Genomic DNA, 23464 nt, shown 5'->3' on the forward strand with positions numbered 1-23464 from the left:
GAGGAGCTGTGCCATAGATAGGAAATTGAATGCTTGCAGGTTTTCTTGGCTAAGCTGTATTTAGTCAGGCCTATAGAGCACAGAAAGCTTCATTCACGAAGCATTTCTTCGACAAGCGTCGAGTATTGTTGATGTAGGCAAGCTCAGAATTCTCCTTTAAGGAGAAATGAATGAATGGTCCTAAGAAGAATTAAGCGACCAGAGAAGGAGCTGGGATTCAGCAGATCTGGCCCAGGCACGTGCTACGAGCTACCAGGCTCAGAACTGAAGGACACCTGGAGGACAGAATGACGCCGATGAAGATGCTGAAGTAACCAGAAGACGCTCTGTTCCAGCCCTGGGTTTCAGCAGGACTGGCACTACAGCCCCTAAACCCTCCAGAGCCCTGCAATGTTGCCTTCCGTGTCAGGCTGCGCCTAAGCTGCTCAGTGCCTTGGAAGCTCCCGTGCGCTCCGGACGGGCTGTCCCGTCCAGGGCTTTGCGCTGCTTCCGAGCGGCCCAAGGCTCTCCCCCTTCACAGAGGGGCCCCGCCCCGCCCCACGCACCTCCTGACAGCCGCCCCACAAGGAGGGCTGAAAGGGCACGTCCTCCTAACACCGCCCTCTCTTAAACCTTTGGGGCACCAAAGCGCTCTGCTCAAGGGCCTCTCAGGGCCTACACTCGGCTTTCCATGCTAAGGTGTCATGCTTCCTTCTCTAAGCCCTACAATTGCCTGGTTGATGCCAGCTGACTTGGAAATGGGGAAAATGGGATGCTTTCAAATTGAGGCGACTCTTCTGGGTAACAACTGCAGTGTTTCAGCAAAAGAATTTCAAGGTAGTGCTGAGTCTTTCTGCAGTTGCCTTGAGTTTCAAATGCCACCCTCAGCATCTCAAGTGTGACGAGCCTCAAGTGTGGTGTGGTTTTGGATTTTTTAACTGTTTGAACTCTAATATGTTAGATTTTCCTATGTTATGAAAGGGTTTTTTCCACACCCCCCTGTTCCGTTTCAAAAATAGTTCTTCCCAGAGTTGCTGACCCCATATTTTCCCGCCCTTCCTTATGTCAACCCTCATGCCAATCCCCTTTGCCCCGCCCATACTTGTCAATCCTTCCTTGTCAATCCTCTAAAGCCGTTCCCTGCAGCTTGTCAATGAGGGTCTTGCTGTACCCCTTTGCCCAGAAAGTTCTGTGTCACTTATGCTGTTTCCTCTCCCCCCATTTGTGCATGATGTATTCACATAATGCCTCCTTCTGCCTCATCGGTGTTATGTCAATGTAAGCCCACCCGATGCTCCTCCTTGCTAATCTCTAATTAGTTGTAGGCAGTCTCCTCCCGGGAGACTGCCCCCCTTTATAGACTGTTGTCGTCCCCTTCTCTAGGCTCTCTGCTGCGTGTGCTCCCTCCGAGATTGTTTCCTTGTATCATGCTGCCACTTCTCCCTCGGGAGAAGAATAAAGGTCTGGGAACTTTGCCACCAGAGGGTCCCTCTCTCCCTTTGTGTCACTCAGCGTCGAGGAGGAACCTCTCCGGGTGCCCACCTTCGGCCAGGCCAGGTGGAAGGGGAGGTTCCAGCCGAAAGGCCGAACCGCTACCCTGGGCCCCGGCTAAAGGAGCTGGAGGCGGGGAGCGGCCACTCGGTGGCGCCGCTCGGAGGAAAAGGGCTGGGCAGCTCGCCGCTTACGAGGCGCGCCCTCTCTGCCGGGATCCAGGCCGCGGCGACACGAGCCCCTGGTAAAGCACCATGTGTTCATGGTGCTGTCCACCAGCGGAGGACGTGTCTGTGCCGGGTCACCAGGAAAGCAAGCCAAGCCAGGGATCATTATTCCACGGGTGGACGGGGCTGATTTCCAGAGGAGTTGCGTGCACCTTTTTCCCCCTCCCACCGAGAACTTTTATTCCGCTTTCAAGACGCCTCCTGGGTCTACCTCAAGACTTTGACAGAGGAGGGAATGACTGCATCTCATTTTTACTGGGCTGTGGCTATCCAAGTTTCTGCAAGGCAGCATGGAGCCTGGGCAAACATCTGTCAGACTGCAGCTCGGCACTGTTCCAAAGGGGCCTCCTTTGGGCTGGGCATCTGCCGGCCATTGCAGAGCAGCGGGCTGCAGGCTGCTGCCAGATCTCCAACGCAAGACAAGTGTGGCAGCCCAGCAATCACTGCACGGCTCTTCTGGTGACTCTGAGACTTTCCGTTGCCAGAGAAACAGCAAGCAGGACCAGAGGAGCTTTGCGTCAAGAGCTAAGCCAGCGTCTCCCTGCCACAAAGGGAGGTCAGGCTCCGAACCGAGTCAGAGCAAAGGTCAGCGTGCACCTACGTGCTCAAGAAGGAGCTGCAGACTGCGATACTCCTGGAAATGTATTTCCTTTGCTTCTTTTGCACCCTGAAGGTCATTGAAGAAGTTAGGCTTTTCAGAAGCAGCTAAGATGCCAGCCAGAAGAAGCAGACTTGCTTTTAGTGGGAGCCTTTGGGAGCACAAGTCACGTTTGCTTGGATTTTGTGGATGCCGCTTGGGCTGGCACATTTTCGCCGTTGCCCTGGGATGCCTTGAGCACCGGCCTATGGTCTGTAAGGCTTTTTTCCTGCTGCTTTATGACTGAGGAGAACTTCCCAGGCTTTGCTTTGGCCTCAGCTGTACTGAAGGCTGGGTTGCTGGGCACAAGCAGCCCAGAGCAGCTGCTATTGTGAGGTCAAGGGAGCGGTGCCACGTCACAGTGCTGTCAGCGCAGCCTTGTCCCGGTGCGCGCAAGGCCTGGCTGTCCAGAGCAGCTCTTGCGCTCGCTCCCTGCAGGAGGATCCTTGTGATCAAGGAGTTCTCAGCAGACGGCCTGCACCCCGAGAGGAGTCTTGGTTTTTCCCTTGGGTGGCATTCAGTGTGCAAACCCGCACGGCGCTGCTAAGATGATCCAGCAAGTCTGTGCCGCGGTTTGCACCGTCTTTTCTCTTGCTTATTCTGGCTACTACCTGACCCAGCTGACTCGTAAGTAAAGGTTTATTATCCTGGGGCTGGCATCACCTGCCTTTTGCTTCGCTCTGCTCTTTATGCCGCAGCAGCCACCGAGTTTATTTGGGAAGAAACTTGCCCCTAAGATGCCACCACTTTGGTAAATCTCCTGCCGGCAGCATCAGCTAGAAAGGGGGCATGTGTACTGGCGGGCGGGTGCAGAGTATTTGCAGTGTCACCGGCAGTGGCTGCGTGCCCTCCCCGGGAGAGTGCGTGGCAGTGGAGTCAGCCATTTCCTCAGCTTGCTGCTTCAAGCAAGACAACCTGCAAATTGCAGACTCTAAGGAGAGATCCTCAGAAGTACTTCTACAAACTCGGTGGTTCTCTCCAGGAGTGAAGGAAAGCAGCTCTTGCCCAAAATTCTGCCCTGAGAGGCCTTGGCTCTGTGACTTGACCCTTTCATGGTGTGCCAAGACAGCAATTCCCTTGGCCATGCAGCACAAACTCCAATCCAGATAGGGTTTGCTGCTGAACCCAGGAGCTGCTCCTGGCCTGCTTCAGCAGAGAGCTGCCACAGCAGCGAAGGGGCCCTGTGTGGAAACATTCCTGGGGTATCGTCTTCAGCCAACCGATGGCAATTAGTGCATGCCATTAAAAAAAAAAATAAATACAGATATATATATATATAAAAAATCCAGGAAAGAGAAGAGGAAAATGCTGCTTGAGCTGTTGGGCACAACAGAAGCTGAGGCTGTCCAAGAGCCACCAGCATTTCCAGGGCCGTGTTTCTGTTTCTGTCCTGCAAAAGAGGCCCGAACGTAGGCAGAGCCTACTGGAGTGTCCCTGTTGTTTGCTCGCTTGCTTTGGGAAAGAGCTGTTGCTCCTGGAGGCGTGTTGGGAAAGGGGAAATGCTCTCTGTTGGGACTGACTTGTGCTGTGGCGTTCCCAGCACAGGCACTTTCCTAAGGGCCTCTGGTTGCTTTTCCCTTGCTGGCTGCAGGTCACTTCACGCGCAGATGGAGGCAAGCCTGTCCTTTGGTGAGTGGCAAAGGAACCTCTGACCTTGCTGGCGTGTAAGAATTGTGCAGCAAGCTGTGAGCTTGGCCTGTTGCAGTCGAGTGTGGAGTGCCAGCGTGGGAGGCTGGAAGAAAGGCCAAGTGCCTGGTGGCGTCAGCAGTAGCAAGGGCAGCAGCGGCTCTCTCCTAATTTTCCAGTGAAGAGCCTTTCAAGAGATGCCAGGCAAACGTGACAGCTCCAAGGTGTCTTGCTGCTTCTAGCTAGCCTGGAAGCTCAAGTGCACAGCAAGATGAAGTACCACCTGAGTCAGCCCTCTTCTCAGGGTTTTCATGACTGGGAGTGCCACTTGTATCAAAGGCCATGATTTCCCCTGATTCTGGGTCCTTTCCTAGCTCAGTAGAAAGCAGCTCCTAAAGGATTGGCTGTTGCCCATGTCTCTCACTTCTGTGTGTCTGCAGGGCTCAGCAGCAGGGTCAGCACCTCCTCTGGCTCCCTCTCTTGTTGAGGAAGAGGCTGAAGAGGAGCAAAGGAGCACCAAGCCTCCACCTGCAGTCCCTCCACAGCCTGAACTTGCAGAGCCAGTAAGTGGCAGCTGAGGTTGGCGCTGCCTTTGGTGCAGAGGCGAGCTTCAAGGTTTGGATGAGCCAGCCCTTGGTACTTGTGGCTGAGGATGCTGGCGGCTGTGTGCCTGCCACGACGTAGTGGCTGCTTCAGCCAAGCCAGGCAGCCCTGGCCAGTGGGTTCTGACCTTTGACATTTAAGCATCACTTGGCTGCCATGCTGAGGGGGCCCGAGAATGTCTCTTGGCATCAGCCAAGAGGCAGCATCCAATTATTCCCAGGGTAGGAGTGAGCCCCTTGTGCCCACTGTCAGCCCCCTGTGCTCCGTCTGCGTGCCAGCGGACGGAGCGGCCCAAAGACACGGTTGGCAGCCTTGCAGGATATTGGGCAGACTCTGGTCCCTGGAAGGGACACGCCCCTCTCTGTGGACTAATTAGCCTGAGGCACAAGGTCGACCGTGCTTCAGCTGCGCAGGGGCAGAGCAGAGTTTGGAGAGGAGGATCCTAGGCAGCTCTGCATTGTAAAGGGCGGCTGGGTCCCGGCAGGGCTGGAAGGCAGCTGCGAAGGGCCTGAAGTCTGAAATACAGAGGGGAAATCAGTGCGGAACAGATGAGAGAAGGGACATGATCTGGCCTTCTGATCAGACAGTTGCATGCCAGCTCCGGGCTGATTTCACTGCCCAGGAAAGCACAGCAGGAGGAAAGCAACAAGGCTCTGGGGCCGTGCTCTGCTGTCTTGGTGGATCTTTGCAGCCCCATCGATACCTTGTAGCCAGTGTCTTGCAGAAAAGCCGAAAAAAAGGAGCAAGGAAGTGGCCAGGAGCTGCTGCATGAAAGCAGCCTTTGGGGTTTTGCCGTTGCCTTGGAGAAGGGGACATCAGAAAGGCCCCAGCTGAAGAGGCCTGGCGCTGGCTGCCAGCCTCTGCCGACGGCCTTGCTTTTGCCCTGCGCTCTGCGGGGCATCTGTGCCAGCCACCCTTCTGACGGGCAATCCTTTCTTGTCCCAGCTCAACGCAGGCTCTGCGATTCAACGTGCCGCTGGACCAGCACGGCCTGCAGCAGCCAGCTCTGCCCCCGCTGCCGGCACTTCGTGCAGCAGCGCAGCCCAGCAGCCCGAGACGAGAGAGGAGCAGGGCCTGAAGACACTGAGTACGTCTGGTGTATTTCTGGTGGGCCAGAGCAGCGTGTTGTCTGCGTGTCTCGGTGTGGGCTGCGCCAGACGTTCCCCCTGGGTCTCAGAGGCACTTAGGCCGCTCTGCAGAAGCTGTTGTTGCGCTCTGGGGCAGCGCGGGAGCGCTCAGGCTGTTCCTGCTGCCTCCGAGGGCAGCTGGGCCTGAGGGCTTGGCTCTGCCTGGGCTGCCTTCTGTGCCAAAGGCACAAGCAGAGATTGTTTGTGGTTGAGCAGAAGGGCTGGCACCTAGGCAGTGACTAGGCCCCAGGGAGCTCTCCGGCCCCAGCTCTTTCCTGGCTGTCGTTCTTCCTCCTCCTCCTCCTCCTCCGGCTCAGACACTTTGTGCTCCTAGGTGGCCCTGCCAGGGATGGTGGGTGTGACTGCAGAGGCTGCCAAGGCCTCTAGTTACCTCTCAGGGCCCAGTTCTTAAGGGCTCCTCATTTTGGCTTATCACATGAGATGCTGTGCTTGAAAGCAATCAAGTCCTTCTTGGAAAGGCCTCTGCCTGATGAAAGGTGGAGAAGATGGCCCTCCCACTTGCTGTTCTCAGCAGTTGGAAGCCAAGTGAGCACAAAGGGCCCAGAGCTGCCGCCAGTGGGGCTGCATTTGGCGTCGTCTGGGGAGCGGCGTCTCGGTGTGCAAGTGAGCGCCCTGCTCACTGCTTTTGTCTTTCAGGGAGCATCGTGAGTCTGGGCCAGCCAGTGAGCAAATACACGGCATTTGAAGAACTTGGGCGAGGGTAAGTGTGACGCCAGCTCATGTTCCAAAAGCGTGGGCCAGCTCTTTGGCTGGTGCAGTCTCAAGCGTCAAGTCAGGCAAGCTCCAAAGACAGAGGAAAGACTCTGGCTTTAGCTCCTGTCGCCTCCCAGGAGTGCTCAGTCAGAGCAATCCAAAGGCCTCCTCCAAGACAAGTTGATGCTGGCAATGTCCAGCTTGTAGCAATGAGGAGCAGGAAAAATGGAAAATGCCCTGCCCCTGCAGCTTTATGGCCGGAGGGAGCGCCTGGCCATCCAAGAAATGGCCGATTCTCCAAGACAGTGTTCTGACTATAAGTTTCCCCCCTTGTTTTACACACACACACACACACACACATGCATGCACACCCACACAAGGAGAGAGTTCCCCGTTAGGTTGGGAAAAGACCTAAGTGGGCGTGTGCCTTGGCGATTTCCAGCAGCCCTTGCTCTTCACGCTGGACCTTAGCGTTCCCTTGGACACCCTGGCCTGCGTGGCAGAAGGCTCTGGGCTGATGTGCTGTTGGCTGAAGGGACGCCGCAGCCAGGCATCCAGGCCGTCTGGAGAGATCTCCTGCCTGGTCTTGCTTTCACTGCCAGGGATAAAGGGCTTTTTCTGCTGCTGTTTTCTTCCTAGGGGTTTTGGCGCTGTTTATAAGGCCCTTGACACCAGCACAGGACAACAGGTAAAGTGCCAACAGCCCCAGCAGATTTTGCACCTCTGGAGCGCTTTCCTCGCTGCTGTGAGCTCTGCCTGGAGGCTTGGGTGCCCGCTCCATGTCTGCAGCAGAGGCTGTTCCTCTGCAGTACAGTCTTGGCTCAGGGTGGAGAATGCATTTGGGCTGGGCTTTGGTGCTTCTGCTGAGCTCGGCTGTCTAGTAGCAAGGCCGTTTTGGCACAGCTGGCCGCGTCCTTGCACGGGCACTGGCTGCGCGCTCCTTGTGATCGCGCGCCGGGTGCGTCTTCTCAAGTGAATGGTGGGCAATGTCATTTCAGGTGGCCATCAAGATCATGTCACTCCAAGAGGAGATGTCCGAGGAGCTGGCTGTCAATGAAATCCTGGTCCTGAGGGACAACAGGAATCCCAATATTGTCACCTACTTGGACAGGTTGGCCTATGCTCATGTCAGTGTAGCTTGAGATATTGCAAGGCAGAAGAGGCAATGCCCTTTGGTCACTGGAAGAGAATGGAGCTCTTTAGGATTTCTCGACTCGTCTCCAGCGCATGGCAGGAGGTTGACCTGCTGTCCAACCATCTCTTCTGGCACATGTAGCTTGGAGAGCAGTTGCCAAAACCTGGGCCAGGCCCTCGGGTGAAGGGGCAGTGCGGCCCATTGCTCTGTCTCCATGCCACGCTTTTCTTCTCCCAGCTACCTGGTGGGTGCGGAGCTCTGGCTGGCCATGGAGTTCATGGACGGCGGCACGTTGTTTGATGTGCTCAGGGCAGTGTACCTGGAGGAAGGACAGATAGGCGCTGTCTGTCGGGAGGTGAGGGATCCCGCTTGTGCTTCCCCAGGCCTGCCCTGCACGGTGCTTGTCAACTGCAGGGTAAAGGCAGCAGAGATTTCTTGCTCTCGGCTTTCTTTTGGTGCTGCTGTCACGACGCAGAGGAGAAGGAAGGGCATCTGAGGTGAACTGCCTGCCGGTGTCCCCGCACTCCTTCGGCTCTGTTCTTGCACTCTTCCACGCGCTCTGTCCTCTGGCGCTCGTGCTGGCTCCCTGGCTTCGTTTCACTTGTTTCCTCTTCTCAGCTTCGCCTCTGAAAGTCTGCCTGCAGCCTGTCCGTCTTTCCTACATTCCATGCCACTGTGAGCAAGCATGCAGGTGGCAGAATTTGAAGCTAAGGGCAAAGAGATGTCCTCAGCTTCCAAGGATAGCATTGCAGCCCAGATGGCATTGGATTCTGGAACACATCTCACGTGCTGCTTCCTCCGCTGCTGCCACTAGGCTTCCACAAAAATCTTTGCCATGCCGCCTCCCAGGCCGAGGTGATGCGCTTCGTACCGAAGGCGGGTGGAACTTGTGGAAGCCCAGATGCCTTTGCTTTGAAATGCAGAAAACACTTCTAAGAGCCTTGAAGCATCAAGCTGTTCTTCTCGACAGCACCACGATGCTGCGGCCTCGCTCACAAGTCCCTGCGAAAGCTGTCAGTCTCATCGAATCCTTTCCTTTCCAGCGGGCTGGAATCAGAGCCTGGATGTTAAGTTTCCCTCTCTCCTTTTTCTCTCTCAGTGCCTGCGAGGACTGCATTTCCTTCACTGCCGCCAAGTCATCCACAGAGACATCAAGAGCGGCAACGTTCTCCTGGGCATGGACGGAGCCGTCAAATTGGGTGGGTATTTTTGTTCAGGTGCAGCATTGCCGGCACGCAGCGCATGTGGGGCTGCATTTTGGCGACTGCCACTGGCCCAGAAGCGCTGCTTGGCCAGCGTGTGAATGGTGAGGGTGTTTCTTCAAGTGGCCAATGCCTTATTTCCCTGGCTCCAGCCACGTGGAAGGAGAGCTCAGCTGTGTTTTCAGCTGCATTCAGCATGGCCTTGTCAGGCTTGGAGTGGGCAATCCTTTTGCCTGGCTTGCCAGTGGTAGCTGGCCTTGACAGGCCTTGTTTTTGTCCTCAGCTGACTTTGGCCTCTGCGCTCAGCTCAGCCCTGAGCGCAGCAAGCGCAGCTCCAGCGTCGGCACTCCCAGCTGGATGGCACCGGAGGTGGTGCGAGGAGAAGCCTACGGCCCCAAAGTGGACATCTGGTCCCTGGGGATCATGGGGCTGGAAATGGTGGAAGGGGAAGCTCCTTACCAGAGGGAAGCCCGTCTCAGGGTAAGGTGCAGCTTAGAAAGGGGAGAGAGAGCTGCTGTGCCGAGGAAAGGAGCAGCTCGAGTGTCCTCTTCCACCCGTGTGCTGTAGGTTTTTGAACTGATAGAAAGGAACGGGCCCCCAAAACTGCAGAACCCCAGGCAGCACTCGGCTCTCCTGCGCGACTTCCTCCGCTGCTGCCTGCAGGCAGACCAGGACAGGCGCTGGAGTGCCCAGGAGCTCCTGCAGGTAAGGAAGAGCAAAGGGGCAAAAAGCCCTGTCAGCTGAGGACACCTGCAGGAAGGGATGCAGAGGAGCGTGGGCCACGGGGGCGAGACAGGTTACAGGACAGGAAGGCGCAGGGGGACCTGCTGCCCTCGGTCCTCTTGGTGTGTCTTTCTGGTAGCCCAGGAATGCTGCTGGAGCCCGTCAGGGTCTTGGAAAGTAAGGGTTCCTTTCTTTCTTGTTTCTCCTCTGGGCAGCACCCGTTTGTGACCTCAGGCGAGCCTGCCTCCAGCCTGGCTGCTCTGATCACCTCAGCCAAGCAAGCGCAGGATTGACTGGAGAGGAGACGCCCGCGCCTGAGGAGACCCTTGTGCCCCGCCAGCTCAGAGGAGGGAAAAGGGGATGTATCGCGTTTAGGCAGAGATTCCGCCATCCCCTGAGTCTTAAGAGGAGCTGTGCTGTAGATAGGAAATTTAGTGGTTGTGTAATTTTGTTAGTTTAGGTCTATTCAATTTAAATCTCTCTTGGTTTTATTTTCATTTTCTCCAAAGATTAAATTCCAGAAATGTAGGCAGTGTAGGGGGTGACTTTTAAGGACCATAGAACCTAGATAGCTTAGATAATAGAGGATTGTTTAGCTTAGAAGAGAGAATTGTTAATTTAAGGAAGCTCTGGGGTATCTTTGAAATAGAAATGAATGAGCTGTGGTAATAATAATAATAATAGTAATAATAATAATAATAGTAATAGTAATAGTAATAATAATAATAATAATAATAATAATAATAATAATAATAATAATAATAGTAGTAGTTAAGCTGTGAGAGGAAAAGCTGTGATGCTGGAGAAGTGCAACCTGCAGGTGCTAGGAGCTTTTGGCCTGAACAGGCCACCTGCAGGACAGAATGATGAAGAGGTAGAAGTAGTGAGGGAATACTTTATTTCAGCTGGAGTGACAATAAAACTCTAAACTATCCAGAGTGTTGTGAGACTCCCTTCCTTGCCATGCTGTAGCTAAGCTGGACAGTCCCTTTCAGAGGCCCAAAGAACATGCGGAGCTGAGCAGCTTTGCTGGCCTTAACTGGGCAAAGCAAGTGCAGGAGGACTGCAGAGGAGACGCCTGTGCCTGAGGAGGCCCTTGTGCCCCGCCAGCTCAGAGGAAGGAAAATGGAAAGTATTGGGTTTAGGCAGAGATTCAGCCACGCCCTGAGTTTTATGAGGAGCTGTGCCATAGATAGGAAATTGAATGCTTGCAGGTTTTCTTGGCTAAGCTGTATTTAGTCAGGCCTATAGAGCACAGAAAGCTTCATTCACGAAGCATTTCTTCGACAAGCGTCGAGTATTGTTGATGTAGGCAAGCTCAGAATTCTCCTTTAAGGAGAAATGAATGAATGGTCCTAAGAAGAATTAAGCGACCAGAGAAGGAGCTGGGATTCAGCAGATCTGGCCCAGGCACGTGCTACGAGCTACCAGGCTCAGAACTGAAGGACACCTGGAGGACAGAATGACGCCGATGAAGATGCTGAAGTAACCAGAAGACGCTCTGTTCCAGCCCTGGGTTTCAGCAGGACTGGCACTACAGCCCCTAAACCCTCCAGAGCCCTGCAATGTTGCCTTCCGTGTCAGGCTGCGCCTAAGCTGCTCAGTGCCTTGGAAGCTCCCGTGCGCTCCGGACGGGCTGTCCCGTCCAGGGCTTTGCGCTGCTTCCGAGCGGCCCAAGGCTCTCCCCCTTCACAGAGGGGCCCCGCCCCGCCCCACGCACCTCCTGACAGCCGCCCCACAAGGAGGGCTGAAAGGGTACGTCCTCCTAACACCGCCCTCTCTTAAACCTTTGGGGCACCAAAGCGCTCTGCTCAAGGGCCTCTCAGGGCCTACACTCGGCTTTCCATGCTAAGGTGTCATGCTTCCTTCTCTAAGCCCTACAATTGCCTGGTTGATGCCAGCTGACTTGGAAATGGGGAAAATGGGATGCTTTCAAATTGAGGTGACTCTTCTGGGTAACAACTGCAGTGTTTCAGCAAAAGAATTTCAAGGTAGTGCTGAGTCTTTCTGCAGTTGCCTTGAGTTTCAAATGCCACCCTCAGCATCTCAAGTGTGACAAGTCTCAAGTGTGGTGTGGTTTTGGATTTTTTAACTGTTTGAACTCTAATATGTTAGATTTTCCTATGTTATGAAAGGGTTTTTTCCACACCCCCCTGTTCCGTTTCAAAAATAGTTCTTCCCAGAGTTGCTGACCCCATATTTTCCCGCCCTTCCTTATGTCAATCCTCATGCCAATCCCCTTTGCCCCGCCCATACTTGTCTATCCTTCCTTGTCAATCCTCTAAAGCCGTTCCCTGCAGCTTGTCAATGAGGGTCTTGCTGTACCCCTTTGCCCAGAAAGTTCTGTGTCACTTATGCTGTTTCCTCTCCCCCCATTTGTGCATGATGTATTCACATAATGCCTCCTTCTGCCTCATCGGTGTTATGTCAATGTAAGCCCACCCGATGCTCCTCCTTGCTAATCTCTAATTAGTTGTAGGCAGTCTCCTCCCGGGAGACTGCCCCCCTTTATAGACTGTTGTCGTCCCCTTCTCTAGGCTCTCTGCTGCGTGTGCTCCCTCCGAGATTGTTTCCTTGTATCATGCTGCCACTTCTCCCTCGGGAGAAGAATAAAGGTCTGGGAACTTTGCCACCAGAGGGTCCCTCTCTCCCTTTGTGTCACTCAGCGTCGAGGAGGAACCTCTCCGGGTGCCCACCTTCGGCCAGGCCAGGTGGAAGGGGAGGTTCCAGCCGAAAGGCCGAACCGCTACCCTGGGCCCCGGCTAAAGGAGCTGGAGGCGGGGAGCGGCCACTCGGTGGCGCCGCTCGGAGGAAAAGGGCTGGGCAGCTCGCCGCTTACGAGGCGCGCCCTCTCTGCCGGGATCCAGGCCGCGGCGACACGAGCCCCTGGTAAAGCACCATGTGTTCATGGTGCTGTCCACCAGCGGAGGACGTGTCTGTGCCGGGTCACCAGGAAAGCAAGCCAAGCCAGGGATCATTATTCCACGGGTGGACGGGGCTGATTTCCAGAGGAGTTGCGTGCACCTTTTTCCCCCTCCCACCGAGAACTTTTATTCCGCTTTCAAGACGCCTCCTGGGTCTACCTCAAGACTTTGACAGAGGAGGGAATGACTGCATCTCATTTTTACTGGGCTGTGGCTATCCAAGTTTCTGCAAGGCAGCATGGAGCCTGGGCAAACATCTGTCAGACTGCAGCTCGGCACTGTTCCAAAGGGGCCTCCTTTGGGCTGGGCATCTGCCGGCCATTGCAGAGCAGCGGGCTGCAGGCTGCTGCCAGATCTCCAACGCAAGGCAAGTGTGGCAGCCCAGCAATCACTGCACGGCTCTTCTGGTGACTCTGAGACTTTCCGTTGCCAGAGAAACAGCAAGCAGGACCAGAGGAGCTTTGCGTCAAGAGCTAAGCCGGCGTCTCCCTGCCACACAGGGAGGTCAGGCTCCGAACCGAGTCAGAGCAAAGGTCAGCGTGCACCTACGTGCTCAAGAAGGAGCTGCACACTACGATAATCCTGGAAATGTATTTCCTTTGCTTCTTTTGCACCCTGAAGGTCATTGAAGAAGTTAGGCTTTTCAGAAGCAGCTAAGATGCCAGCCAGAAGAAGCAGACTTGCTTTTAGTGGGAGCCTTTGGGAGCACAAGTCACGTTTGCTTGGATTTTGTGGATGCCGCTTGGGCTGGCACATTTTCGCCGTTGCCCTGGGATGCCTTGAGCACCGGCCTATGGTCTGTAAGGCTTTTTTTCTGCTGCTTTATGACTGAGGAGAACTTCCCAGGCTTTGCTTTGGCCTCAGCTGTACTGAAGGCTGGGTTGCTGGGCACAAGCAGCCCAGAGCAGCTGCTATTGTGAGGTCAAGGGAGCGGTGCCACGTCACAGTGCTGTCAGCGCAGCCTTGTCCCGGTGCGCGCAAGGCCTGGCTGTCCAGAGCAGCTCTTGCGCTCGCTCCCTGCAGGAGGATCCTTGTGATCAAGGAGTTCTCAGCAGACGGCCTGCACCCCGAGAGGAGTCTTGGTTTTTCCCTTGGGTGGCATTCAGTGTGCAAACCCGCACGGCGCTGCTAAGATGATCCAGCAAGTCTGTGCCGCGGTTTGCACCGTCTTTTCTCTTGCTTATTCTGGCTACTACCTGACCCAGCTGACTCGTAAGTAAAGGTTTATTATCCTGGGGCTGGCATCACCTGCCTTTTGCTTCGCTCTGCTCTTTATGCCGCAGCAGCCACCGAGTTTATTTGGGAAGAAACTTGCCCCTAAGATGCCACCACTTTGGTAAATCTCCTGCCGGCAGCATCAGCTAGAAAGGGGGCATGTGTACTGGCGGGCAGGTGCAGAGTATTTGCAGTGTCACCGGCAAATACTCTGCCGTGCCCTCCCCGGGAGAGTGCGTGGCAGTGGAGTCAGCCATTTCCTCAGCTTGCTGCTTCAAGCAAGACAACCTGCAAATTGCAGACTCTAAGGAGAGATCCTCAGAAGTACTTCTACAAACTCGGTGGTTCTCTCCAGGAGTGAAGGAAAGCAGCTCTTGCCCAAAATTCTGCCCTGAGAGGCCTTGGCTCTGTGACTTGACCCTTTCATGGTGTGCCAAGACAGCAATTCCCTTGGCCATGCAGCACAAACTCCAATCCAGACAGGGTTTGCTGCTGAACCCAGGAGCTGCTCCTGGCCTGCTTCAGCAGAGAGCTGCCACAGCAGCGAAGGGGCCCTGTGTGGAAACATTCCTGGGGTATCGTCTTCAGCCAACCGATGGCAATTAGTGCATGCCATTAAAAAAAATAAATAAATACAGATATATATATATAAAAAATCCAGGAAGGAGAAGAGGAAAATGCTGCTTGAGCTGTTGGGCACAACAGAAGCTGAGGCTGTCCAAGAGCCACCAGCATTTCCAGGGCGGTGTTTCTGTTTCTGTCCTGCAAAAGAGGCCCGAACGTAGACAGAGCCTACTGGAGTGTCCCTGTTGTTTGCTCGCTTGCTTTGGGAAAGAGCTGTTGCTCCTGGAGGCGTGTTGGCAAAGGGGAAATGCTCTCTGTTGGGACTGACTTGTGCTGTGGCGTTCCCAGCACAGGCACTTTCCTAAGGGCCTCTGGTTGCTTTTCCCTTGCTGGCTGCAGGTCACTTCACGCGCAGATGGAGGCAAGCCTGTCCTTTGGTGAGTGGCAAAGGAACCTCTGACCTTGCTGGCGTGTAAGAATTGTACAGCAAGCTGTGAGCTTGGCCTGTTGCAGTCGAGTGTGGAGTGCCAGCGTGGGAGGCTGGAAGAAAGGCCAAGTGCCTGGTGGCGTCAGCAGTAGCAAGGGCAGCAGCGGCTCTCTCCTAATTTTCCAGTGAAGAGCCTTTCAAGAGATGCCAGGCAAACGTGACAGCTCCAAGGTGTCTTGCTGCTTCTAGCTAGCCTGGAAGCTCAAGTGCACAGCAAGATGAAGTACCACCTGAGTCAGCCCTCTTCTCAGGGTTTTCATGACTGGGAGTGCCACTTGTATCAAAGGCCATGATTTCCCCTGATTCTGGGTCCTTTCCCAGCTCAGTAGAAAGCAGCTCCTAAAGGATTGGCTGTTGCCCATGTCTCTCACTTCTGTGTGTCTGCAGGGCTCAGCAGCAGGGTCAGCACCTCCTCTGGCTCCCTCTCTTGTTGAGGAAGAGGCTGAAGAGGAGCAAAGGAGCACCAAGCCTCCACCTGCAGTCCCTCCACAGCCTGAACTTGCAGAGCCAGTAAGTGGCAGCTGAGGTTGGCGCTGCCTTTGGTGCAGAGGCGAGCTTCAAGGTTTGGATGAGCCAGCCCTTGGTACTTGTGGCTGAGGATGCTGGCGGCTGTGTGCCTGCCACGACGTAGTGGCTGCTTCAGCCAAGCCAGGCAGCCCTGGCCAGTGGGTTCTGACCTTTGACATTTAAGCATCACTTGGCTGCCATGCTGAGGGGGCCCGAGAATGTCTCTTGGCATCAGCCAAGAGGCAGCATCCAATTATTCCCAGGGTAGGAGTGAGCCCCTTGTGCCCACTGTCAGCCCCCTGTGCTCCGTCTGCGTGCCAGCGGACGGAGCGGCCCAAAGACGCGGTTGGCAGCCTTGCAGGATATTGGGCAGACTCTGGTCCCTGGAAGGGACACGCCCCTCTCTGTGGACTAATTAGCCTGAGGCACAAGGTCGACCGTGCTTCAGCTGCGCAGGGGCAGAGCAGAGTTTGGAGAGGAGGATCCTAGGCAGCTCTGCATTGTAAAGGGCGGCTGGGTCCCGGCAGGGCTGGAAGGCAGCTGCGAAGGGCCTGAAGTCTGAAATACAGAGGGGAAATCAGTGCGGAACAGATGAGAGAAGGGACATGATCTGGCCTTCTGATCAGACAGTTGCATGCCAGCTCCGGGCTGATTTCACTGCCCAGGAAAGCACAGCAGGAGGAAAGCAACAAGGCTCTGGGGCCGTGCTCTGCTGTCTTGGTGGATCTTTGCAGCCCCATCGATACCTTGTAGCCAGTGTCTTGCAGAAAAGCCGAAAAAAAGGAGCAAGGAAGTGGCCAGGAGCTGCTGCATGAAAGCAGCCTTTGGGGTTTTGCCGTTGCCTTGGAGAAGGGGACATCAGAAAGGCCCCAGCTGAAGAGGCCTGGCGCTGGCTGCCAGCCTCTGCCGACGGCCTTGCTTTTGCCCTGCGCTCTGCGGGGCATCTGTGCCAGCCACCCTTCTGACGGGCAATCCTTTCTTGTCCCAGCTCAACGCAGGCTCTGCGATTCAACGTGCCGCTGGACCAGCACGGCCTGCAGCAGCCAGCTCTGCCCCCGCTGCCGGCACTTCGTGCAGCAGCGCAGCCCAGCAGCCCGAGACGAGAGAGGAGCAGGGCCTGAAGACACTGAGTACGTCTGGTGTATTTCTGGTGGGCCAGAGCAGCGTGTTGTCTGCGTGTCTCGGTGTGGGCTGCGCCAGACGTTCCCCCTGGGTCTCAGAGGCACTTAGGCCGCTCTGCAGAAGCTGTTGTTGCGCTCTGGGGCAGCGCGGGAGCGCTCAGGCTGTTCCTGCTGCCTCCGAGGGCAGCTGGGCCTGAGGGCTTGGCTCTGCCTGGGCTGCCTTCTGTGCCAAAGGCACAAGCAGAGATTGTTTGTGGTTGAGCAGAAGGGCTGGCACCTAGGCAGTGACTAGGCCCCAGGGAGCTCTCCGGCCCCAGCTCTTTCCTGGCTGTCGTTCTTCCTCCTCCTCCTCCTCCTCCGGCTCAGACACTTTGTGCTCCTAGGTGGCCCTGCCAGGGATGGTGGGTGTGACTGCAGAGGCTGCCAAGGCCTCTAGTTACCTCTCAGGGCCCAGTTCTTAAGGGCTCCTCATTTTGGCTTATCACATGAGATGCTGTGCTTGAAAGCAATCAAGTCCTTCTTGGAAAGGCCTCCGCCTGATGAAAGGTGGAGAAGATGGCCCTCCCACTTGCTGTTCTCAGCAGTTGGAAGCCAAGTGAGCACAAAGGGCCCAGAGCTGCCGCCAGTGGGGCTGCATTTGGCGTCGTCTGGGGAGCGGCGTCTCGGTGTGCAAGTGAGCGCCCTGCTCACTGCTTTTGTCTTTCAGGGAGCATCGTGAGTCTGGGCCAGCCAGTGAGCAAATACACGGCATTTGAAGAACTTGGGCGAGGGTAAGTGTGACGCCAGCTCATGTTCCAAAAGCGTGGGCCAGCTCTTTGGCTGGTGCAGTCTCAAGCGTCAAGTCAGGCAAGCTCCAAAGACAGAGGAAAGACTCTGGCTTTAGCTCCTGTCGCCTCCCAGGAGTGCTCAGTCAGAGCAATCCAAAGGCCTCCTCCAAGACAAGTTGATGCTGGCAATGTCCAGCTTGTAGCAATGAGGAGCAGGAAAAATGGAAAATGCCCTGCCCCTGCAGCTTTATGGCCGGAGGGAGCGCCTGGCCATCCAAGAAATGGCCGATTCTCCAAGACAGTGTTCTGACTATAAGTTTCCCCCCTTGTTTTACACACACACACACACACACACATGCATGCACACCCACACAAGGAGAGAGTTCCCCGTTAGGTTGGGAAAAGACCTAAGTGGGCGTGTGCCTTGGCGATTTCCAGCAGCCCTTGCTCTTCACGCTGGACCTTAGCGTTCCCTTGGACACCCTGGCCTGCGTGGCAGAAGGCTCTGGGCTGATGTGCTGTTGGCTGAAGGGACGCCGCAGCCAGGCATCCAGGCCGTCTGGAGAGATCTCCTGCCTGGTCTTGCTTTCACTGCCAGGGATAAAGGGCTTTTTCTGCTGCTGTTTTCTTCCTAGGGGTTTTGGCGCTGTTTATAAGGCCCTTGACACCAGCACAGGACAACAGGTAAAGTGCCAACAGCCCCAGCAGATTTTGCACCTCTGGAGCGCTTTCCTCGCTGCTGTGAGCTCTGCCTGGAGGCTTGGGTGCCCGCTCCATGTCTGCAGCAGAGGCTGTTCCTCTGCAGTACAGTCTTGGCTCAGGGTGGAGAATGCATTTGGGCTGGGCTTTGGTGCTTCTGCTGAGCTCGGCTGTCTAGTAGCAAGGCCGTTTTGGCACAGCTGGCCGCGTCCTTGCACGGGCACTGGCTGCGCGCTCCTTGTGATCGCGCGCCGGGCGCGTCTTCTCAAGTGAATGGTGGGCAATGTCATTTCAGGTGGCCATCAAGATCATGTCACTCCAAGAGGAGATGTCCGAGGAGCTGGCTGTCAATGAAATCCTGGTCCTGAGGGACAACAGGAATCCCAATATTGTCACCTACTTGGACAGGTTGGCCTATGCTCATGTCAGTGTAGCTTGAGATATTGCAAGGCAGAAGAGGCAATGCCCTTTGGTCACTGGAAGAGAATGGAGCTCTTTAGGATTTCTCGACTCGTCTCCAGCGCATGGCAGGAGGTTGACCTGCTGTCCAACCATCTCTTCTGGCACATGTAGCTTGGAGAGCAGTTGCCAAAACCTGGGCCAGGCCCTCGGGTGAAGGGGCAGTGCGGCCCATTGCTCTGTCTCCATGCCACGCTTTTCTTCTCCCAGCTACCTGGTGGGTGCGGAGCTCTGGCTGGCCATGGAGTTCATGGACGGCGGCACGTTGTTTGATGTGCTCAGGGCAGTGTACCTGGAGGAAGGACAGATAGGCGCTGTCTGTCGGGAGGTGAGGGATCCCGCTTGTGCTTCCCCAGGCCTGCCCTGCACGGTGCTTGTCAACTGCAGGGTAAAGGCAGCAGAGATTTCTTGCTCTCGGCTTTCTTTTGGTGCTGCTGTCACGACGCAGAGGAGAAGGAAGGGCATCTGAGGTGAACTGCCTGCCGGTGTCCCCGCACTCCTTCGGCTCTGTTCTTGCACTCTTCCACGCGCTCTGTCCTCTGGCGCTCGTGCTGGCTCCCTGGCTTCGTTTCACTTGTTTCCTCTTCTCAGCTTCGCCTCTGAAAGTCTGCCTGCAGCCTGTCCGTCTTTCCTACATTCCATGCCACTGTGAGCAAGCATGCAGGTGGCAGAATTTGAAGCTAAGGGCAAAGAGATGTCCTCAGCTTCCAAGGATAGCATTGCAGCCCAGATGGCATTGGATTCTGGAACACATCTCACGTGCTGCTTCCTCCCTGCTGCCACTAGGCTTCCACAAAAATCTTTGCCATGCCGCCTCCCAGGCCGAGGTGATGCGCTTCGTACCGAAGGCGGGTGGAACTTGTGGAAGCCCAGATGCCTTTGCTTTGAAATGCAGCAAACACTTCTAAGAGCCTTGAAGCATCAAGCTGTTCTTCTCGACAGCACCACGATGCTGCGGCCTCGCTCACAAGTCCCTGCGAAAGCTGTCAGTCTCATCGAATCCTTTCCTTTCCAGCGGGCTGGAATCAGAGCCTGGATGTTAAGTTTCCCTCTCTCCTTTTTCTCTCTCAGTGCCTGCAAGGACTGCATTTCCTTCACTGCCGCCAAGTCATCCACAGAGACATCAAGAGCGGCAACGTTCTCCTGGGCATGGACGGAGCCGTCAAATTGGGTGGGTATTTTTGTTCAGGTGCAGCATTGCCGGCACGCAGCGCATGTGGGGCTGCATTTTGGCGACTGCCACTGGCCCAGAAGCGCTGCTTGGCCAGCGTGTGAATGGTGAGGGTGTTTCTTCAAGTGGCCAATGCCTTATTTCCCTGGCTCCAGCCACGTGGAAGGAGAGCTCAGCTGTGTTTTCAGCTGCATTCAGCATGGCCTTGTCAGGCTTGGAGTGGGCAATCCTTTTGCCTGGCTTGCCAGTGGTAGCTGGCCTTGACAGGCCTTGTTTTTGTCCTCAGCTGACTTTGGCCTCTGCGCTCAGCTCAGCCCTGAGCGCAGCAAGCGCAGCTCCAGCGTCGGCACTCCCAGCTGGATGGCACCGGAGGTGGTGCGAGGAGAAGCCTACGGCCCCAAAGTGGACATCTGGTCCCTGGGGATCATGGGGCTGGAAATGGTGGAAGGGGAAGCTCCTTACCAGAGGGAAGCCCGTCTCAGGGTAAGGTGCAGCTTAGAAAGGGGAGAGAGAGCTGCTGTGCCGAGGAAAGGAGCAGCTCGAGTGTCCTCTTCCACCCGTGTGCTGTAGGTTTTTGAACTGATAGAAAGGAACGGGCCCCCAAAACTGCAGAACCCCAGGCAGCACTCGGCTCTCCTGCGTGACTTCCTCCGCTGCTGCCTGCAGGCAGACCAGGACAGGCGCTGGAGTGCCCAGGAGCTCCTGCAGGTAAGGAAGAGCAAAGGGGCAAAAAGCCCTGTCAGCTGAGGACACCTGCAGGAAGGGATGCAGAGGAGCGTGGGCCACGGGGGCGAGACAGGTTACAGGACAGGAAGGCGCAGGGGGACCTGCTGCCCTCGGTCCTCTTGGTGTGTCTTTCTGGTAGCCCAGGAATGCTGCTGGAGCCCGTCAGGGTCTTGGAAAGTAAGGGTTCCTTTCTTTCTTGTTTCTCCTCTGGGCAGCACCCGTTTGTGACCTCAGGCGAGCCTGCCTCCAGCCTGGCTGCTCTGATCACCTCAGCCAAGCAAGCGCAGGATTGACTGGAGAGGAGACGCCCGCGCCTGAGGAGACCCTTGTGCCCCGCCAGCTCAGAGGAGGGAAAAGGGGATGTATCGCGTTTAGGCAGAGATTCCGCCATCCCCTGAGTCTTAAGAGGAGCTGTGCTGTAGATAGGAAATTTAGTGGTTGTGTAATTTTGTCAGTTTACGTCTGTTCAATTTAAATCTCTCTTGGTTTTATTTTCATTTTCTCCAAAGATTAAATTCCAGAAATGTAGGCAGTGTAGGGGGTGACTTTTAAGGACCATAGAACCTAGATAGCTTAGATAATAGAGGATTGTTTAGCATAGAAGAGAGAATTGTTAATTTAAGGAAGCTCTGGGGTATCTTTGAAATAGAAATGAATGAGCTGTGGTAATAATAATAATAATAGTAATAATAATAGTAATAATAATAATAATAATAATAATAATAATAGTAATAGTAATAGTAGTAGTTAAGCTGTGAGAGGAAAATCTGTGATGCTGGAGAAGTGCAACCTGCAGGTGCTAGGAGCTTTTGGCCTGAACAGGCCACCTGCAGGACAGAATGATGAAGAGGTAGAAGTAGTGAGGGAATACTTTATTTCAGCTGGAGTGACAATAAAACTCTAAACTATCCAGAGTGTTGTGAGACTCCCTTCCTTGCCATGCTGTAGCTAAGCTGGACAGTCCCTTTCAGAGGCCCAAAGAACATGCGGAGCTGAGCAGCTTTGCTGGCCTTAACTGGGCAAAGCAAGTGCAGGAGGACTGCAGAGGAGACGCCTGTGCCTGAGGAGGCCCTTGTGCCCCGCCAGCTCAGAGGACGGAAAATGGAAAGTATTGGGTTTAGGCAGAGATTCAGCCACGCCCTGAGTTTTATGAGGAGCTGTGCCATAGATAGGAAATTGAATGCTTGCAGGTTTTCTTGGCTAAGCTGTATTTAGTCAGGCCTATAGAGCACAGAAAGCTTCACTCACGAAGCATTTCTTCGACAAGCGTCGAGTATTGTTGATGTAGGCATGCTCAGAATTCTCCTTTAAGGAGAAATGAATAAATGGTCCTAAGAAGAATTAAGCTACCAGAGAAGGAGCTGGGATTCAGCAGATCTGGACCAGGCACGTGCTACGAGCTACCAGGCTCAGAACTGAAGGACACCTGGAGGACAGAATGACGCCAATGAAGATGCTGAAGTAACCAGAAGATGCTCTGTTCCAGCCCTCGGTTTCAGCAGGACTGGCACTGCAGCCCCTAAACCCTCCAGAGCCCTGCAATGTTGCCTTCCGTGTCAGGCTGCGCCTAAGCTGCTCAGTGCCTTGGAAGCTCCCGTGCGCTCCGGACGGGCTGTCCCGTCCAGGGCTTTGCGCTGCTTCCGAGCGGCCCAAGGCTCTCCCCCTTCACAGAGGGGCCCTGCCCCGCCCCACGCACCTCCTGACAGCCACCCCACAAGGAGGGCTGAAAGGGTACGTCCTCCTAACACCGCCCTCTCTTAAACCTTTGGGGCACCAAAGCGCTCTGCTCAAGGGCCTCTCAGGGCCTACACTCGGCTTTCCATGCTAAGGTGTCGTGCTTCCTTCTCTAAGCCCTACAATTGCCTGGTTGATGCCAGCTGACTTGGAAATGGGGAAAATGGGATGCTTTCAAATTGAGGCGACTCTTCTGGGTAACAACTGCAGTGTTTCAGCAACAGAATTTCAAGGTAGTGCTGAGTCTTTCTGCAGTTGCCTTGAGTTTCAAATGCCACCCTCAGCATCTCAAGTGTGACGAGCCTCAAGTGTGGTGTGGTTTTGGATTTTTTAACTGTTTGAACTCTAATATGTTAGATTTTCCTATGTTATGAAAGGGTTTTTTCCACACCCCCCTGTTCCGTTTCAAAAATAGTTCTTCCCAGAGTTGCTGACCCCATATTTTCCCGCCCTTCCTTATGTCAATCCTCATGCCAATCCCCTTTGCCCCGCCCATACTTGTCAATCCTTCCTTGTCAATCCTCTAAAGCCGTTCCCTGCAGCTTGTCAATGAGGGTCTTGCTGTACCCCTTTGCCCAGAAAATTCTGTGTCACTTATGCTGTTTCCTCTCCCCCCATTTGTGCATGATGTATTCACATAATGCCTCCTTCTGCCTCATCGGTGTTATGTCAATGTAAGCCCACCCGATGCTCCTCCTTGCTAATCTCTAATTAGTTGTAGGCAGTCTCCTCCCGGGAGACTGCCCCCCTTTATAGACTGTTGTCGTCCCCTTCTCTAGGCTCTCTGCTGCGTGTGCTCCCTCCGAGATTGTTTCCTTGTATCATGCTGCCACTTCTCCCTTGGGAGAAGAATAAAGGTCTGGGAACTTTGCCACCAGAGGGTCCCTCTCTCCCTTTGTGTCACTCAGCGTCGAGGAGGAACCTCTCCGGGTGCCCACCTTCAGCCAGGCCAGGTGGAAGGGGAGGTTCCAGCCGAAAGGCCGAACCGCTACCCTGGGCCCCGGCTAAAGGAGCTGGAGGCGGGGAGCGGCCACTCGGTGGCGCCGCTCGGAGGAAAAGGGCTGGGCAGCTCGCCGCTTACGAGGCGCGCCCTCTCTGCCGGGATCCAGGCCGCGGCAACACGAGCCCCTGGTAAAGCACCATGTGTTCATGGTGCTGCCCACCAGCGGAGGACGTGTCTGTGCCGGGTCACCAGGAAAGCAAGCCAAGCCAGGGATCATTATTCCACGGGTGGACGGGGCTGATTTCCAGAGGAGTTGCGTGCACCTTTTTCCCCCTCCCACCGAGAACTTTTATTCCACTTTCAAGACGCCCCCTGGGTCTACCTCAAGACTTTGACAGAGGAGGGAATGACTGCATCTCATTTTTACTGGGCTGTGGCTATCCAAGTTTCTGCAAGGCAGCATGGAGCCTGGGCAAATATCTGTCAGACTGCAGCTCGGCACTGTTCCAAAGGGGCCTCCTTTGGGCTGGGCATCTGCCGGCCATTGCAGAGCAGCGGGCTGCAGGCTGCTGCCAGATCTCCAACGCGAGACAAGTGTGGCAGCCCAGCAATCACTGCACGGCTCTTCTGGTGACTCTGAGACTTTCCGTTGCCAGAGAAACAGCAAGCAGGACCAGAGGAGC

The 23464-nt window shown here is 55.1% G+C and overlaps 2 protein-coding genes and 2 long non-coding RNA genes across 4 annotated transcripts; all 4 read left to right on the forward strand.

Moving 5' to 3' along the window:
* The first annotated feature begins 2522 nt into the window (after nucleotides 1–2522).
* Nucleotides 2523–4675, forward strand: LOC135290854 (uncharacterized). The gene is made up of 3 exons (XR_010353669.1): nucleotides 2523–2961; nucleotides 3926–3963; nucleotides 4401–4675. It is a non-coding gene; the product is annotated as an uncharacterized LOC135290854 (long non-coding RNA).
* A 63-nt stretch (nucleotides 4676–4738) lies between these two features.
* Nucleotides 4739–11016, forward strand: LOC135291244 (serine/threonine-protein kinase PAK 3-like). Its single transcript, XM_064405278.1, has 10 exons — nucleotides 4739–4784; nucleotides 5549–5650; nucleotides 6348–6411; nucleotides 7044–7092; nucleotides 7403–7515; nucleotides 7777–7894; nucleotides 8639–8738; nucleotides 9025–9221; nucleotides 9309–9446; nucleotides 9680–11016. The coding sequence occupies exons 1-10, from the start codon at nucleotides 4739–4741 to the stop codon at nucleotides 9755–9757; spliced, it is 1005 nt and encodes a 334-aa protein (XP_064261348.1). The 3' UTR covers nucleotides 9758–11016.
* A 2239-nt stretch (nucleotides 11017–13255) lies between these two features.
* LOC135290882 (uncharacterized) lies at nucleotides 13256–16039 on the forward strand. The gene is made up of 3 exons (XR_010353705.1): nucleotides 13256–13600; nucleotides 14567–14604; nucleotides 15042–16039. It is a non-coding gene; the product is annotated as an uncharacterized LOC135290882 (long non-coding RNA).
* Nucleotides 16040–16837: 798 nt separating this feature from the next.
* LOC135291245 (serine/threonine-protein kinase PAK 3-like) lies at nucleotides 16838–18974 on the forward strand. The gene is made up of 5 exons (XM_064405280.1): nucleotides 16838–16877; nucleotides 16989–17052; nucleotides 17685–17733; nucleotides 18044–18156; nucleotides 18418–18974. The coding sequence occupies exons 1-5, from the start codon at nucleotides 16838–16840 to the stop codon at nucleotides 18674–18676; spliced, it is 525 nt and encodes a 174-aa protein (XP_064261350.1). The 3' UTR covers nucleotides 18677–18974.
* The last annotated feature ends 4490 nt before the right edge of the window (nucleotides 18975–23464 follow it).

This window comes from Passer domesticus, chromosome Z (assembly GCF_036417665.1).
Source record: "Passer domesticus isolate bPasDom1 chromosome Z, bPasDom1.hap1, whole genome shotgun sequence".
Taxonomy (NCBI): Eukaryota; Metazoa; Chordata; class Aves; order Passeriformes; family Passeridae; genus Passer; species Passer domesticus.